The 19,766-nt window shown below is 36.7% G+C and overlaps 1 protein-coding gene across 1 annotated transcript; it reads left to right on the top strand.

Moving 5' to 3' along the window:
* Positions 1-441: 441 nt before the first annotated feature.
* Positions 442-17,031, top strand: LOC129741776 (uncharacterized protein C14orf119-like). Its single transcript, XM_055733562.1, has 2 exons — positions 442-1,640; positions 15,816-17,031. The coding sequence occupies exons 1-2, from the start codon at positions 1,404-1,406 to the stop codon at positions 16,146-16,148; spliced, it is 570 nt and encodes a 189-aa protein (XP_055589537.1). The 5' UTR covers positions 442-1,403; the 3' UTR covers positions 16,149-17,031.
* The last annotated feature ends 2,735 nt before the right edge of the window (positions 17,032-19,766 follow it).

The following is a 19,766-nucleotide window of genomic DNA, read 5'->3' as shown; positions in this document are numbered from 1 at the left end:
TCACTAATTTTTGTCATTTGTCATGTATTAGTTTTCAAATAAGGTATATGGATTTTTTATTATTTTTGATCTTCGTTCGATTTTGGCATATATTGGCCAACTAATGTGCAACCAAGTTCGAGAAAGTATTATAATAATCAATCATTGTTTTGAAGGAATTCCAAAACTTGTTTCCAGATTTTGGAAACGCATTTGAATTTAAACAAACAGCTGCATTAATATACAGCTCAAATAAGTCCTGTCGTCAATAACAAAAATCAACACGTTCTTCATTTGCGACTTTTTTTCCCTTCTCTGATGCCTTTTCGAGTTGCTGTTTATTCGCTTCTATCTGGCTATGATTGAGGAGGTTCAGCCATCCCTTCTAAGTATGGGTGTATGTATGCATGTTGTTCCAGAACTGCTGGTTTCTACCCCTCCCCTAGCCTGGGCTGGGTACTCTCTCGGGGTGGAAGCGAGGCCGCGAAAAGTATGGACAGGCGAAACAGGAGAAAAAAAAAAGATAAAACTATACCATCGGAACCACAGAGAGCCAACGAAAGTGAACTAGGCCTACCACATTTCCCATATGGAAAAGATATCTAGGCACAACCTCACCGACTCACCACCTAGTCGTTGTGCTTCAAATAAAAAATATTAAACTCCAATGGAATTGCAGCTCACAACATCAGTGGGACGAGGAAGAGAGAATAAGTAATTGGAGGCCTAAATCGTTGAGGAAAATGTGCATTATTTCGATTTTGGACGTCGCCAGTGCCAGCCCGAGTACGCAATTCAAAACAAACCTTAAATAGGTAGCAGAGGAAATTACAATAAAAATGATTGTGATAGTAGCTGAGCGGTCGTGCTAAGTGTTTCTTCATTTGGTATAATATTTGCTGCGTTGGAGGTCATACGCTGAAAAGTGTCACTCCGATTCCACCTTCCCCGAGTACCTGGTGAATCCAGGTATAGCCATCAACCTTGCGAAACAGTGCACAAAGTCGGTCACAACAGTTGGAGCACAACCTTCAGAGAAGGCATCGAATTCAATCTAATCTGACAAGTATTAGAAACTAATTCCACTTATCAGCCACTGTCTCAGTTTAGAGCTTAGAGAATTGCCATCGGTGCTCGTGCAATAACATCAAAACATCGCCGTGTAGCTCCTCCAGTTATCAAAATCTCGACAAATGGAAAACCAGACCTGCCGTCACAATCTTCGTCACTAGCACTTAATTTGACGTCGACGTTGTCTCGCTGGTGACAAAAATTACAGTTACTTTCGGAATCTCTGGGCAGATCAGCAACAACAGCATCTCAAAACATCTTGGAGAGTGTGGTACTGTGCGGTTAGAAGAAAACCACATCGCCCAAACCAAACCGGATCGGTCGGTTTGTTTCTGGCAGCAAAAAACTTGACCATGTCTACCGCAGCTTTGGCCAATGGCCTCAACCTAACAGTGGACCGGGAGTTCCGATACATAGTCCAGTGGTTCACCGAGTGGAGTGAGTTTCAGCGAGAGGATTTTGTTCCGGTTTTGGCATCCCATCTGGCCAGCCTCCAAGGCGGAAATCAACCGGCCTATGTAAATGGAATCATCAGTGCCATGGCAGCCGTCAGCAGTCAGGATAAACCGATGAGCCTGTTCCAGTGTCGTGTAAGTACCAAAACAACAGTTGTTTCCTTATCACAAAGCGCGGAACTTTTGCATGTTAACGAACGAATAAAAAAAAACAGCCCGCGTACAACCGAGCTGGAACGCTGTTTAGTAAACATATGAAATGAGCCGGAACCGATGGAGCGATTAATGGCTTCATTAGAGCTGACACCGCCGTAGTGGGCCCAACATTTCGCCAAACCATTTCAGTCCGGCTTCTGTTGGCTAACTTACATATCATCAATGACCATTGCACGTTCAATAGTTTTATTTTGTCTGTGGTTTGATTGTTATCTTTTTTTAATCGTTTAAAAACTTGTGTTAAAACTAAATTTTTAAAACTGATTTTCTCAAAATAGAAAAGGCTAAAAAAATCAGTCAGTACAACTTTACTGTTTGAAGATCAGGAGGTTTAATTTCGTAGTTCTCTGGTATTCATTCTGATAACGTGAGCCTTATGAATCCATTGAATATCCTTTTGATGATTATTGACTGTTTAGTGTGATTTTTTTTATGAAAAATTATAATTTTATTTGTTGAAGGTAATCAGTTATTCGGTTTTTATTACCGGTTTTCGGTTAAAATTACCGAGCATTCGGTAAGAAATTAACGAACGCTCGGTAATGAAAACAACATAATGGTGATAACTAGCGAACATCAGTCACCTTTGTAGATTTTTTAGTGAAACTTGTTTGTTGTATATAGGCACTACTTAGCATAATCACAGTCACTCGGTCATAAAAAAAAAACCTGACTGATCAACGTACTGTACGCCATTTTGAAAGTTCGGTGAAAAACTACTGGTTTCGGCGATTCCCGTTCGGTTGTATACTGTTTACCGGAATTCAATTACTATACTATTTACCGGACTGTACTAGTTACATGAATTTCATTTGCCGGAACTACCATTTACCGGATTTTCTTTAATATGTATAGACTAGGGTTGTATTCCATTTCACCGAAAACAATTCTACAGAATGAAAAGTCTCCAGAATTTCAATCGCCAGAAAAAACTATTTCCCTTTTTATTTACTTTACTCATATTACAAGATGGACGTTATTTGAAAGTAACAATTTTGACTCAGAACTGATGCTTAAATCTCGAAAACTAGTCCTTAATTCGAAATTCTGTTACAGTTTAGAAAAGTCACTTGTAGAAATTCAGTTCTGAATATGAATATTAAATTTTCAATGAGATTTAACTCCCAAAATTGATGATGAAAATATCCAGTTGCTTATTTCGTTGAGGAATTCAAATCGCAAGAGTTAGCAGTTTTGATTATTAATTCTTTTTCAAAATTTTAAATTTTGAATCGAAGTCTGTTTGTATACACAACTCAGCTGAGATCATAAAGATTAAGAAGAATTTGCAAGTGTTATTTTATAGAAATACCTGATTTATAACTTTTTTTTAAATCATTCCCCGGGATTTAATTATAGAATTGAATTTTAAATAAGGTACACCGGGGTAAGCGGGGACGGTTTTTCGTATAGCTCAACTTTAAAAAATCATTAAAAATCAGCAGTGGATCAATTTTGATAAAATCGCATTCAATGTGATGCAGAACATGTTGTTTACAATTGCTGAAGAGATGAGATTGATAGACGAAAAGCGAAAAAAGTTATCACGTAAATTATTTGGACTGCTGGTGTCTTCACTTACCCCGCTTTATGGGGTAAGTGGGAACGGTATATTTTCCCTTTGATTTCTCAGGAAATTTTCAACAAATTTGTGTTTTCTTGGTTGAATACGTTACTTTATTACTCGAACCGTCCAAAATTTTTAAAAAAGTTCATGGTAGTAATATATACTTATTCCAGAAAACACAAGTACTTTTCCAACTTTTCATGATCCGAATGCTAAATAAAGCTAAAATGTATTGAATGAAGGAGGAAAAATTGGAAAAATTTGTAAACATCAAGTATATATAAAACCGTCCCCACTTACCCCAGGTAGGGTTTGCAGATAACATTTTAGATTTTTGAAAATAAACTCTTTTTTCTTTATTTTAAATCGTCGTTTCTTTTCCTAACTTGTTGTTTCGAATGTAAGGATTGTTTCAATGTAAAGTTTTTCGTCAAGAGCCAGCTAGTTTAAGAGAAATTTGCGATTGAAAAAGATGCACATCAACTCCACGTCGTAGTTAAAAATAGAAAATTAACGAAAAGTCACCGTAAACATCTGCTATTGTCGAAACCGTATCTCTTTTACAGCTGTTGGATAGATTACACGTAAATTTAACATTATGCATTAAAAGTTTGAAAAAATAGTTTACAGTATTGTTTTAATAGCCACCGTCCCCACTTACCTCGGTGTACCTTACATCTGATAAAGAAACATGTAATCCTCACGTAAAAATTCTGCTGGGAATGCCATAATCCCTCGGTGTAATGCTGAACTTTATGAACATTTATTTTTTTTTAGTCAAAGTCCTAACTAAGATCTTAAACCTAAATCGAGTTTGCACGAATCAAGTTTGAACCGCAAAAGATTCATCTTTCACTTTTTCTTTTTGAAAATAAATTTGCATTCATAGATGGTTGAAATGTTTGAATTTGTTCTAACATGTTGTTGTTGAGTTTGGTATATTTATTTAGCAAATTTTATATGAGCATGGAATGATTTTGTTTTTCAAGGAAAAACTTTAAAAAAAAACTTTCGCTTTGCTCAAATCAAAAGCCTTCATCAACCAGACTCTTGAGCAAATTCAAAGCCTATAAGCATCAATGGTAGTTACTTCACTTTTAATTTACTGTGATTTATTTATTGCTTCGTTATACAAATTTAGCTCACCATTTTTAAGATTCTAGGACGTTTTTTTACAAGTGACGATATAATATGAAAAAATGTATATATTGTAAATAATAATGCAACAAATTAAAGATGGATAATTAAATCGCAATCACAGACCGATCACGTTTTGATAGACAGCCGGCACTTCTCGGACATCATCGACGTCAGATCCTATCGAGGTTCCAACATAGAGTCAGACCACTATCTGGTGATGGTGAAGATGCCCCCAAGAATCTCCGTAGTGAACAACATACGAAACCGACGCCCACCTCGCACACCCATATCGCACGACTGAAGCAACCTGAGGTCGCAGCAGACTACGCGGAATTGCTCGAAGCAGCGCTGCTGGCAGAGGGCAAGCTTGACAAAGCCTTTCTCGAGGAATGTTAAGATACCATCAAGACAGCCATCAACAGCGTTGCGGAGAACGTCATTGGGCATGAGAAACACGACACGACGGGTTCGACGAGGAGAAAACGCCGCACGGGCGGCAGTAGTGCAAAGAAGCACCCATCGAAACGTGGAAAATCGTCGAAGCTGTAGACGAAGCGAGTCCGAATTTTCCAGGAGAAAAAAGCATCGTCTGGAGGAGGACGAACTCGAGAGCTGCTGCATCGTTTCCCAAAAAACACGAAAGTTCTATCAAAAGGGGCGAAATCTCGGCTCACTGGTGACCGCAGACAATGGCATCAGCCGTTAGATCCGGTGGCAAATGATCAGCGGAAATCGTGCCTACTATGGATTCCGCAAGCAACTGCGGTCGAGAAGACTTTGCCCTCGCACGAAGTGTAACCTGTATATGACGCTCATTAGACCTAGACATTGGTCTCTACGGACACGAGACATGTATTGCTCGAGGAGGATCTGCGTACACTCGGAGTATTTGAGCGACGGGTGTTTAGAACCATCTTTGGCGGCGTGCAGAAGAACGGAGTGTGGAGGCGAAGGATGAACCACGAGCTCGCGCGACTCTACGGCGAACCCAGTATCCAGAAAGTGGCGAAGTCTGAATGGATACGCTGGACAGGACATGTTGCGAGAATATCGGACGACTGTCCTGCCAAACTGGTGTTCGCTACGAATCCGGTAGGAACAAGACGAGCTGGGGTGCAACGAGCGTGGCGGTTAGACCAAGTAAATTGTGATCCGGCGAATGTGGGATGTCCGAGAAATTGGAGAACGGTTGCCATGGACAGAGTTAATTGGAGAGATGTTGTTCATCAAGTTGTGTATGACGGTATACTATGTGTTGTATTCCCGCTTAACGAGGTGATATTACACTATTAAAACATCGGGGTACAAATAATAAAACTATATTTTAAAACGGATAACTTATCGCGTGCGTGCTCTTTGAGATTGCGATTAATGATGACGACCTAGCACATGGTTGCATGTCATCCACTTGTGACGTCGATCCAGGTGACAGCTCAATGTCAGCGAAGGAGCCCAGTGGTAAAAACCCTCTAGGGTGATCAGGTGTCCCAACACTATGGAAATAAATAAATACTAGGAACTAGCCAGTTAGAAACTCGAACTCTCGGCGGCAAGAAATGTTGAGAATTTTACCGAAGGTAAAATGTTGATCAAAAGAAAGTTCGATCCAATGGAGGCGTTACCTTGGCCATTGTATTATGGGCTAGGAGGACGAAATCGTAGACGAAGAGCCGATCAGGAGGCCGTTGTCAACTCTCTGTCAGAGCCTGCCGAAGACCAACTTCAGTTTGGTCATGGATGCTAGAAACGCAAAGAAGGCTTGAGACAAATTGGAGATGGCTTTTAAAGACGACGGTATCTACAGAAAAATTAGGTTGCTTCAACAACTCGTATCGTCAAGGCTAGGAAATTTTCCAAACACCAATGCGAGGTTGACGAAATTATTTCAACAAACCACATAGGGTCAAGTGGGGTAATTATGAACACGGGGTAATTCCGAACAAGTGCCATACGCGCTGCTCTGGGGGATGAATGAACACCAAAAGTTCCAAAACTGGTAGTTTAACATCCGATTGATAGCTGTAAGGTGTTTCCGATCTGTTTTTAAATCATAATGATATCATTTCAGATGTTTTAAAAAACCATTACCTCGTGAAACGGAAATCGTTTCGGACAGTGTTGAATGTTTTGAATATCAGATCATAGAAAATCCTGCTAGAATATTGTTATCCACTGTTTTATATGCAGCTTATGATGCTTTGTCTGGATTTTGAAGAAATTTTGAAAAATTTTATTCGCACGGGTTTACAGATGAGTGTTCATATTTACCCCATAGTTTCCGTCCTATGGGGTAATTATGAACACATCTTCTTATGCATTTCCTGACATTTCTAATGCTTTTTAATGGTCAAATGATTTATTCATCAACTTAGGGGGCCATTCACTAATTATCCAAGCATTTACAGACCCCTTTCCCCCTTCTCCCCTTATAAGAAATTTCTTAAAAAACTACTCCCCCCCTTTCTGTAACATCTCAACATATTAACAACCAGTTTCTCTTCAGCCTCGAGTGAGATCGGACGCTTTTTTCCCTTCTCTCAAGATAAAGGCAAAAAAGATTTTCTATTGTGTTTCGTTGTGTGAGGTGTTAGTTGTGTGATGAGTCCATCGCCGGGGGATCACTCCGGTAGGACGATACCGGAATGGATGGATTTGAAGAACTTGAACGGTCGTCTCTACTACATGGTTCTTAAAGCAGCAGAAGGACACGTGCTTCCGAAAAATCCATTTCTTGTAGGCCGATCCGTTGAACAGATTGGAAAAGTTGAAGGTGCGTTCTACGAAAAGAGCCAAAACTGGTACGTTCTTAAGCTCCGTAATAAGGAAAAAGCTAAAGAATTCATCAAGTTAAACAAATTGATTGATGGAACCCCAATCAAAATCAAATACCACCCCAGACTGAACCAACGTAAATTCGTCGTCACATGCCCAGAAGTCGAAGGTATGTCGGACAAAGAATTGCTAGCCGAACTAACGTCTCAACAAATAATCGACGTACGTAGGATCATGAAAAAAACATCCAATGACATCGTTAGCACTAACACTCTAATATTAACAATCTATAGTACGATAGTTCCCGAGTTCATAAACTTTGGGCTTCTCCGAGTTCGGACTCGGCTCTATTACCTCTTTTGTGTAGAACCTGCCTAAAATACGGTCATCCGAAGAGCAAGTGCACAGCCACACTAGCCTGTAACCGCTGTCATTCCTCTGACCATAATAGCCAAGCGTGTACGAAGGACCCCTACTGTGGAAACTGTAAACAAGAAGGGCACACTCCGTCTATTCGTATTTGCTCAATATGGGTAGCCGAAACTGCAGCGCTTAAGCTAAGCACCGAAAAAAATATAACGATAGCAGAAGCTCGAAAAATGGCACAACAAATCAACAACATCAACACATATGCGAATATTTTAAAATCTGACCAACCGAAAACAATAGGAAGCGTAAAATCTACACCAGCCCGTTCAATCCAGACACAACAACAACAACAACAACAACAACAACAGCAGCAGCAGCAATTACCGAACCAGAAACGATCACCGCCAGCTAACCAACCCAACACCATATCTCCCCCTCGGAAACGACTTACCTCGGACCCTTCACCAGAAGACAAGGCAACCAATATCGACAACACCAGTGGAAACCTCTGTTCCCAATCGAGGGAAATGATTTCATCAAACACTCCAACTCCATCCAAACTCCCTTCTCCCCCTTCCAACCCATTCCAACCTTCCCCTAGTTTTAATAATAAATTTGATCCTCGGCACAGAAAAACTTGTAACAAGTAAATTGGCCTTTAAATATACGTTATTGAATAATAAAAAAAATATTAACAACCGTGAAGAAATCTTAGTCGGGAAACATCAACCCTCGGCATTTATACCCCAGAATCCACTGGACCAAATTTAATAAATTTCATAATTAAATTAGGTCTACAATGTGTTAAATTTTGAATTTTTGAGAAATTTTTTTTTCCAAAATTGAGATTCGGATTTAGAAAAAAAGCTCTACCAGTTCTTTTCAGTCTTTGCAAAAACTTTTGAACCCCATGTTTTTTAAACTGAAAATAAAGTTTCAAAAGTGAAAAAAGTGAATAGAACAGGAATTTTGAAAAAAGCTCAATCTGTAACCAAATTTAAACAGGTCTTAATTTTGTTTAAATAAATAGTGATGAAAACTCGATTTTCGTTGATAAAAAAGGCAGTCAATAGTTTTACCGGTAATACCAAAACCGAAAACCTGTATCGCAGGAGTAGTTCTCTTATACCGAGTATAGGTTTTACGTGCTTCCAAAACCAGGTTTTTTGGTAATTGATAAACAATAAGGTTATAAACCAGAAATGTTTAATTTGACTATAAATTAAATACCCCTTTGTTTACAAAAGGTTTGCTGATCGAACTTTTATTCATAACTGTGTGAAATTTGACATAACTATGAACCTTAAATCTCTGTGGCAACACTAAAATATATGAAAAACTTTGATAAATTCAATTGGTGAATAAGTCCACAGAGCAAAGATCAATTTTCCTGAATGTTTGGACAACGTGCTGCATTAGAATTACAGTAAAAAAAATTTATGTGTTAAATCCGGAAAAATCTGTTTTCTTGCAGTCTAATTTTTTATGTAGATACTTTTTTCAATATTAATTTAAGCCTACCCCTTTTCTGATACCTGATAGATACTTTTTTCAATGTTAATTTGTTCGAATATTTTTTTTTAATTTGGTGCAAAATTAACATCTTTTGGTTGAAGATTTTCTCTTTAAGTTTGTTGAGGAAAACTTCGGTTTTTTTTTTTTTGAAAGAATAGAACTACTTATGTGAACTTTCAGATAGTTGATAAAAAAATTTATAAGTATAAATATTTTTCAAAACTTTCGATCATATAGAACTGACAAGAATTGTAAAAATGACTGTTCACTGATCCAAGAAGATTGTAATAAGTGTTTTTGTGAAACTACCCTTTTGAAATATTTTCGAATTTCCTGTATATGAATAGGTTTCAATTTCATAATACCTCGCACGAACGTGAAAAGCGTAGTCCACGACATTTTGGTGAAGATTTGATGTTTGCTGCGCAGGACATTTTAAACGGATCTTAAAACTATCGAGTAGTCTAACTCGTCTAAATTTTCACACGTATGGAGAGGTCCTATCAAATAAAATGTTCTGTAAAGACGTAAAGAAACAAAAAAAGAAACCAACCAAAACGTAAAAGATGTAACAAAGGAATTAAACTCTCGAAACAGAATTAAAAAGAAAAATATCAATTAAAAAGAACACCAAATAGCAATTTTTCTATTGTTTTACATCTTAATTTTGATTACATTTGTTTATTTTGCAAGTTTTATACATGAATTGGATTGAGTATTCATAAAACAACCCATTTTCTTGTTAATGCTAATTATTTTCATTATTTAGTGTTGAATTGAGAGATTCTGACACCATATAAATCATATTGGACAAGTCTCGGGGTAAATATGAATATAGTCCGGGGTAATTATGAACAGAGTTTGGGGTAATTATGAACATAATTTCTTAAGTAAAAAATCACCATACACTGCTTACTATGGATAAATGTAACGTATAACCACTGTTACTTTTCAAAAAAATTTGACCAAGTTCGTAATCCGTGTTCATAATTACCCCCTAGAGAGTGGGGTAAATATGAACAGACGGGGTAATTATGAACAGACGTCCCAAGGACAGAGGTTGCGACCAAAAAACAAAAGTTTTTCTACAGAATGATTAAGAGCACGGAAACATTCATTGATGGTAGCTTTTCAAAGTTTGTGATAAGAAATTAACATATGGTGACTGTAAGTGTGCCAAATGAAGAAATTTTGTTCATAATTACCCCACCTAGCCCTACTGTCGGAAATTAATTTTGCTGTAAGCGACGAATGAGTGGCTTAATTTCTGCTGTAGGGTTTGTTACTCCCCGATGATGATGGGACTAGAATCGTCCGGTAAAGTCCGGAGTTGATGAAAAACCTGTTGACTGTTGAAACGATTTTCGAGAAGGGATTGAGAGTTGTTTTCATAACCAACGATTGCAGGATTCTCAACGAAAATGGTGAGATACGAAATTGCTATCATGCCTTGTTAGCTTAACTTGCTATTGTTTTACGTAGAGATGTACCGAATAGTGGTATTCGGCGAACGGCCAAATACCTAATATTGACCTTTTCAACTATTCGGCCAAACGAATATTCGGTCGAATATTTTGTTGAGTTTTTAATAGAAATTAAAAAACAACAGTTTCATTTTTCTTCTACTTCTTCCAACTTATTACTCCTTTTTTGTGAATCGATTATTCTCAGCCAGTTGTTCTATACATCAAATCTTCTTTAAATAGAGGTCTCTTTAATTTTCAAAATGTCAATAATAGTGAGAAGGACATCAGATGAGTTATCGCTTCTAGGACGTTTATCACCAAAGAGAATGGGTTCCAGTAAAATCTGGGACAAAACATGTCAAAACAGGTGCCAAGCTAAATATTTGAAATTGCTTATTATATGTTGAATCAGATGAAAGTCGAATTTTATCTAGATGTCTTCAGAAAGTTGCCAAAAAACGATGATCTTCAACTTTAAGAATACCATATTTTCTACCAAACGAATCCACACGGCCAGTTCTGGACGATTTTTTCTAAATTGTTTAAAAAAAGAGGATATCTCAGCAAAATCTTCGAATTATATTCTAACATACAAAAGGATAAAGAAAGTAAATTACTTAAAATTTAATGTTTCCATCGAACTACAGCGGAGCAATGTTAAAATTGTATCAAAAGGTTCAAGAATAATTTATGGTTATATTTAAATTAACTATAACAGTTGCGTGCGAGAAGCCGTGCAGTGCGGGTCGTTTGTTAGATGTGCTTCGTTTTCGGTTCGCGATTATGAGGGAAAACACGAAATTTTCCGCTTCACATCTTGGAGTAGATCGGCAAAACGCGTATTCCACTTTCTTGCCGTAGTATCAACATTTACCATGTATAAGTAGTGAACTTTTTTTTCTGATGATGTCTCGGTTAAAATGGCGTCTGAATTCAATCCTATGGGCTTGGATTGATTGAACGTAATGGTGAAATTTGTGAGCAGGAGAGCAAGCGGGATGTCATGGCTGCTTACTTGCAATTTTCGTCGCGGGTCTCTTTTAATTTCATAGGCATTTTAAATGCCCTTCAAAAGAATATCCGAATGAATATGTTAATTGAAGTGTTGAAAATTCTAAAATGTTGAGTTATGTGAAGAAATGGGGTTCAGATGGTGAATTGATAGAACCTTCAAAAGAAAAAAAGATATTTAGTGTGACAAGAAGTTTTCGTGTGGAAATAGCTATGAAAATTAGGTGACGCCGGCCGATTCTTGTTCAAACATGTTGGAGGAGAGAACGAGATGACATGTTTCAAGTTGGACGAAAAACCAAACGAACCCGGTGAGCTTGTTCCAAATTTTTATCTGCCTTTTATCTCTTTCTTTCATATGTGCTTAATCAAGATATAAGTTCTCTCTTTGCCCTTTGCTGTTCTCAGCCCTGTGTGTTATTATTTTAGCTGTGTTCAATCGTTGGTGGGAGTCGGTTTCTGGCAACTGGTGGATGTTCGCCAGTTGGTGTTTTGGTAGAGACGTGTCGGGTCTTTGTTCGGTGGAGAAGGTTGGGACTGGTCGAGACCAGTCCGGCTCGGCGGTGGGATTCGTTTCGACCTGGTGAAGGTCGGCTGGATGGGGACAGGTGGTCGGCTGTCAGTCCTTTTGTGATTGTTTCGACCAGACTACATTGAACAGACTTTTAATGATTGATTGGTAGTACTAGAACACTAGCAGGTGAAATAAAGAGAGAAAGTTGATGATGCATTTAACGTGAAGTCTGGTCGAAGCGGGCCAAGGTGGGATGGACTGACGGTTGATTGCCGGTCTCTTTCCAATTCACTTCGACCGATATCTACTGGGTTGAGGAAGGTCCTGCTGCTGGGCTGGATCGGTTTCAGCTTGTTTCATTGAGCAGCGGCCCTGCTGGTTTTGATCGGAACATTGGCTCGTTGGGCTTCTGCCGGTTGACGGAGACTAGCTGATGTGAATTTTTGCCAGCAAATGAATGAAGCTGTGATGTGCGCGTTCCAGCAATAGGTAGCCGTCTCAATTGTTCTCATTTAAAATAGATGGTGACAGTTGAGATTTGAAATGGTGGTATTGCTGGAAAGCGGACAGCGTTTAGATGTCATCTGCTTAGCTGAGCAAAATAAACGTATAACGTATTAATTAGAGTAAGACAACCATAGAATTTTTCCTATATCAAATGGATGAAAGTACATCACATCTCACTTCTACGCGTTTGGAACTTATACCGAATGCAAAGATGAACTGAACGTTAATTGGTTTTGGGATTCTTGAATCTTATGGGGGTGACAAACTATTTATTAAATTAATTATTTAAATAAATTAGACATGCGAAATTTTAGAAATACCTTACGAAATAAAAAGTCTTCGTATTACGATAAGCTACGGTGTTGCATCCATTAATCGATTGTTTCATTTCAGTTGGTTCTATTTGTTTGGCAAAACATATTTCAGAACTTATTTTTAAAATATATTATCTAAAAATTGATTAGTTATGTTTATCAATCATCATTTAATAATTCACAGCATTTCGACCGGACAAAGGAAAAACTAAAGAAAAGTACTAGATTTTCAGAAATCAGCGATGTTTCTAAAATTTGTGTTTAAATGTACAATACAACCCATATCATAAGTTTGTGAAATTATTGTTGTACATTTATTTAAAATGCTGATATTTTGTACCACTAAATTGTTCAAATAAGATTTTTACATGATTTTTCCAGCATCACAACCATTTTAGGTTTCGGAAGTCACAAATGGAGGAACCATATAAACAAACATACACATATGACAATTTATGGTACGTGTTGAAAAATATTATAATAACGTGAATTAATACCATTTCAGTAGTAAACTTGCTTACGTGCGTCAAAAATAAAAATGTCATTTAAATATTCTTCATTGAAGAGTGTTCTAATTAATATTTCACTTTTTCAGATAATGCTTACTCAAAACATTGCCCAATAAATTTACCATCGTGACACTTATTTTCAAGGATTCCATAATAAGCCCTTTACCCTATCATAAATTTCTAATTTATTTAAGTTTCAGTTTTCAAAATATATTCAGGAGAAGGTCTGGTATTTTGGAGGAAACAAACAGACATTGATATGAATCTGTTAATAAAGTGTTTATTTAATTAGATAACATTTTTATTAATTTTTTTTTTTCAGATCAACTATTTTGAAACACATTGAGATAAATCAACAAAATAATAATCTATTCTTAACATCTATGTATCATACATAATGTTACAATCTTCACAATGAGTAGATATTATCATAGAATTAGATATCCTTATATTTTCATACTATAATTTTTTTTTAATAACATATTATAGACATATTTTCAGCTATATTTCTTATATAAACTTATATTTGGTCGGAATTCGACCAGACTGAACTGCAAGGCCATCATTATTTTTTTAAGATACTTTGAGTGCAAATATTTTCATATTGAGACAAAATCATTGATGTTTATCAACCAGAGTCGATAGTTATAAATCAAGGAATTCATTTTAATCGATAGAATTGGCCCTTTGATCTAGAATATGAATTAGAAAAGATTAAATTTCTGTTGTTACTATGTTTTCTCATGGCGCTCAGTTCGGTCTGATCGAAGGCCGACAATTAACAGTAGATGACTTTTGGATATTGTACTAAATTATTTTATTTTAACACAACATCATACTCATTACATTACTGTGCATATGCTATAACATTACAACAATTTCATATTATATTTCATTGTATAATATATCTATTGTACTATATATCTATTGTATTATATTTATATCTAGGGTAGGGGCATCTGGGTATCCTCGTTTTACAAAAGGAGCGGGTTACCGTGTATGCTAGTACCGTTTCAAATACTGGACGTTCCTCAATTTATGTCAAGGGAATTTGGCATGGTTGAGGAAAAGAAAGTGTTTGATTACTTTTTGTAAAATAAGGACGCACTCTTTTTTCGGAAGCCTTGGCGGCGGGATTATAATTTGCATGCTATCTTGGTTAGTCAACAACATGGTTATAGCTTCTCGAGACTTTCCCCCTTTTCACCCTGGATACCGTTAGTGCCTCTGCTTACGATTCCATTCCCTTAGAAGTCTCATTGAGTGGTTATTATTGTTTTGCGTGGTAGCCAAGATGGACGTGTGGGTTATTTTTTTTGCCACAACCGCGGCGCTGCCGTAAACCCAAGGTGGATACAATACATACATACATACATATTTAAATTAACTATAACAAATCGTTTTAGAACGCAAAATCTAAAAAATTCCAAAGAAAAATTTAAGTATTTATTTGATTAAGCAAATAATCTGAATAAACCCTAGTAAAATCCAGGAAATTTCAAATAATATCAGGCCATCCCGATCAGATTTGACTTTTTTCGAATTTTTATTGGATTCATGAACAAGCCTGAATATATGAAAAAAAAAAAAATGAAATAAACGATTTTGTAGCTTTTTCAACATTACTTTTGGATATTTTATTTATTATCCTTATATCAGTTGACAAGTCAGTTAGTTTATAAAATTTGAAAATATTTTCATATTTTCAGCCAAGTATTTTTTAGCCAAGTATTCGGCCGAATACTTGGCTCAACTATTCGGTGAGCCGAATATTCGGCCTAACGGTTTTTTGGCGGTATTCGGCGCCGAATATTCGGCCGACCGAATATTCTGTACATCTCTAGTTTTACGGAATGAAAGTTGTACAACACCGAAATTTTGTTTTACATGTGAGGTAAGCACAGGTATGCCAAATTTTGGTTTCAAAGAAAGCTTATTGATACCTTGTTTGACAAGTGTTTTCCAAAGGAGTTTTGAAAGCACAACGATATCAAATTTAAGGTGTGGTCGAGACAAAAAAAAGCATCATCATCCTCTCAAAATTCGTTTTGAAGTTGTGACTATACAATTTTTAATTAGGGTTTCAATGAAACCCACACAAATTTTACATCGAGAAAAATGATACCAAAATTTACCTTAATGGCCTGATAGCAAAATTCGGTATAAGTTTGCATAAAAATCTGCTTAGGTAGCTATATTTTACGACGAATTTGTTCGCTAGTTTCCGGGGCAGATCGGCACTGAGCCAGTGGAATATACAGATGCGCTATAAGAGAATAATTTCACTAACCAATTTATATGCAGCTCAGTGATACTTACCCCTTTTTTCTGTTGTCTTAAACCGCGTCTAAGTTTGTTACAATTTCTTAAACTTCTCAACAGTCCATCTTAAACTATTCATCTTTTTTAGGTTAAACTATTCAACGAATGGTCCAGCAAATGGCCCGAAGGCCAGGGTGCCAAACTTCTGGAGCGTCTGACGGAAATTGACTCCGACTTCGGCCACCAGGTGGAACAAGAGCTTGCGGGTAACGGTCGATCAACGCAGCAAAACTCAAACGAACCGTTCACGAACTTCAGCGACGATCCGGAGGAATCTTCGACCCCGCAACTAGTCGTGACACCGTCGGTATCCGAACATCACAGCAGCAATGGCAACAACGTGACGATTGTGAGCATTTCGGCACCCGATTCTGATCTGATGAATGCAGAACCGATTGACTTGGTCATTGGGGAAGATTGAACCTTCCCCCTTCCGATCGTTGAATCATCCCCTTAGGTTCCTCTTCCCTGGGCAGGGAAAATCACGCACGGAACACACGAACTGAATCCATATCTGTTACAAATTAGCATTGTGAAGCAGCTCGTTATATTTATTTTTAATCCAAGCTTGACCTTTTCCACATTCCAACTGCAGTGCTTTCTGCTTGAAACAGAATCTGCATATTTAACTAGTAATTTATTGTAACTGATTAGCATTAACATTTTCCCTCGACATTGACGAATATCGTATTAGGTTCTCTTTCATTTATCAATCCAAATCTAGCTTTCAGTTCTATTTATCGCACTGAAGTAAAGAATCTGCAACTCCCACACAAAACAACGTTGTTCAAATGCATAACGCAAATATCTTTCCTCTAACATATGTATGTATTTATCGTGTTGGTAGTCGTTAAGCAATTGATGAGAGAAGCAATTATAAATTTGCCATACTAAAAGTTCTCAATTATAAACTAGAATCTATATTTTAAAAAGTTTTTTAAAATTACAAGAATAAATACAATCAAACAAACGAGCGAAGAATAGCTGTGGTGATTCGAAAATCTTCTAAAGAAAGCCGAATAGGTTTACGCTACGTAATTTGAAATAAAGAATCAAAATAGTTGAAGCCACTACTTAGAGAGGTTAATGAAAAACAACAATTCACTGGTTAGAGACGCTAGCAAACACTAGAGGCAAAAACATCGTTAAACTCAACATTCACATTCCGAAGCGTTCGAAGAATGTTTCAGACAAAGCATACACTGAAGATACAAACAGACGATAAAAAAAATTAATTTAATGAATTAAGAAGGCGTGATAAATATCTAATAAAGAGACACTCACACCGAAGTAAACGGAAACCATGCTTATTTTTTTTTATTTTTTTTTTTTCAACGTAAACCTAAACACCCTTGCTTTGCCCTATAGGGTGCGGGTTAAGCCAAAACCAATACATTTCAGAAAACGGTTACATACAGGTTACATATCACGTCTGTAGATGATTGTACGTCTTCAATAGAATTCAGGATTTCAGGAAACTGCATACGGTAGCTGCAGTGAACAAAATCTTGCTAAACTCGACCGTTTGCAGAAAAAAGCCGCGCGATCAATCACTGAAACCGACATGAGTGCAGACGCGTGTCTAAGCGGTGGTGCGTGCTTCAACTGCGCACTCAGCCATGGCAAGTAGGGTGAACCCGGCGGGTGTTATCTCTGATAGACGTTAGTCAGTAGCTTGGAACCTCGAACGTTCCCATGAGAGGATCTTCCCATAGCGCCCATGTTGAAATTTGTAATTCGCAGATCAATCAGACTGCCAATCTACTGTTCACACCTTGTGACAGCATGATGTTGATAAGTTTTGCTAAATGGATCACGATCATGTTAAATGATCTTAATTAGGGTGTTTTTTTTTAATTCATAAAGCGATCATGGAATTCAACAACCAACAGATGTTCATTTTGAAAAAAAAAAATCGATTTCCCGACCTTTTTCAGTGTTATTGTGCGATTTACATCGAACTTCGTGAGAAGTTTTTGGCAGTTACAGTCGATGAATTTGCGATTTGGGTTTTTATTTATTTTTCTGATCTTTCGCAATTTAGACCGAAATTTGAGATCACTATTTCAAAATGCATTCTATGGCTGTTCTAAGCGTTTTTTTTTTAAATTTTTTAATCATTCTCAGTATCTCGAGTAAGACCAATTTTCGCACTTTGTTAAAATATCAAACTTATGGCCATTATAAGCGTTTTTGGATTGAAATCGAATTTTGTGAAACCTTCTATGAAACTCACTTTACCAACCATAGGCTTGTTTTTCGATTTGAACATTCATCGATCATTACAATTTTTTTCATTATCGGTCTTCTGTTGCCCAGTGAAGCGATTGTGAATTTCAATCATTTTTAATATGAACATCTTGATAAAGTTTATCATTTAAGTACTTTCTTTTACAGTAACTCTTGAAACTGACTTGACTTGACTTGACTTAACTTTGAAGAAATAAAAAAAATGCCGTTCCGGAAGCCACACGTTATACATCACGTTGCCAATGCGTTCCACAACCTCACCAGCAATAGACTCATCTAATAACTAAACGATGAAAATTCGACATTCCTTCGAGAAATGCGGATGTTTTTTAAGGGTCTTTAAATGTGTGAATTTGTATTGAAAATTAACCAACTTAATTAAATCATTTGGCAAGGAACCCACGAGAATCTACCGACATTTTTTCCATGCATTTAGATTAGGGATGAGCAACCTTTTAAGCCAACGGGCCAATATTAGTTACAAATTTTGTCGGTGGGCCGCAACATTACTGCAGATAATCAGCAGTTCGTATGAACATAAGACCAAAATAAATAAATATCAACAAATATCTTTAAATAAAATGAAAATTTAAAATCATAAGAATGCATTTTACATCATTCAACAGATTGACCAGGCAATATCAGCCGAAATTTATTAGGTAGATCACAAAATAAAAGTCAGTTTTTGTGGTCATTTTAAAATAACTATTTTTTTTTTCAAATAGGTAATTTGGATTTTTCCCGTACCCTAGGCTGTAATGGGTCACGGCGACGGCGTGCATTACTGTGTTTATGGAAGTTGAAGGTTTGGAAACAGACTCCAAACTAACATAAACCTGAGAGGGCGGTTGCACGTAGCCTTATTCGATATGAGATCATAGAAAATAAATTAAAAGGTGATTGAATATCGTATACTTTTTCTTAGATGATCCATGTTGATAAGGTGAATGGGAGTTGAAACACTTGCCCTCCCTTCCGTTGGACAACAACAGCATTGCGCAGTGGAAATATCACAATTTGTTGTTTTAATGTTGATATTTCCACTTTTCTATTATGCGCAAGTTAGATTAGAATAGACAGTATTGTAAATGAATGATAACTGCCAAAATTAGATAGGTTATTTAATTGTACAAGAATTAGATGGATGAGGATGTTAACAATTGGCATGGTTAGGTTCAATGTTCAATGTGCTACTAGGCAAGGTAAAGTAACAATTTCCTTCTCCCCAATGCTCTAGTAAGTGTGCATTTGCGGTTTATGAATTTCGAAGGCTTATTCTTAAATCAAGCATTTTACAAGAACTAGAGGCTTATTGGATTAAGGTGCTGTTTAGATAGTTTTCTGTCAAAAATATTTCCTTTGCGTTTCAAAACTTTTTGATAGAATTGTCTATTTTTTGGTTTGGTATGAAATTCAAATAATGAAGTAAAAGATAGATGATAGCACAGCAAAATAATATTGGAGATTTATAAATAGGAGTGTAATTTATTTCATCCGAAAAAGATTGAAGAAAGTTGTTCTGTGAAGTTGTAAATGTTCGAGATTTTAGAAGAACAGCATAGTTCTTTCTCGTTTTAATACTTTTTTATTGTAGTTCGATCTTATAGCTTGATTAGGTTTGCAATTCAAATAAGGAATGTAGAAGATAGAAGGTATGATTCTGATAAACAAGAACCTACTCGTCCAGGAAAATAATATCGGGGTTTTAAAAATTGACATTCATTTTAACCAAACCAAAGATTGAGGAGGTTGTTTGAGAAGTTGTTCAAAATTAGCAATGAGGTTTTAG

This window comes from Uranotaenia lowii, chromosome 1 (assembly GCF_029784155.1).
Source record: "Uranotaenia lowii strain MFRU-FL chromosome 1, ASM2978415v1, whole genome shotgun sequence".
Classification (NCBI taxonomy): domain Eukaryota; kingdom Metazoa; phylum Arthropoda; class Insecta; order Diptera; family Culicidae; genus Uranotaenia; species Uranotaenia lowii.
This window is presented reverse-complemented; position numbering and strand designations above follow the sequence as displayed.

Bases quoted from the DNA above. Each gene is read 5' to 3' on its own strand.
- LOC129741776 (XM_055733562.1), top strand. From the start codon at position 1,404: ATGTCTACCGCAGCTTTGGCCAATGGCCTCAACCTAACAGTGGACCGG. The intron at 1,641-15,815 runs GTAAGTACCAAA...CATCTTTTTTAG, and splicing joins TGAGCCTGTTCCAGTGTCGT to GTTAAACTATTCAACGAATG.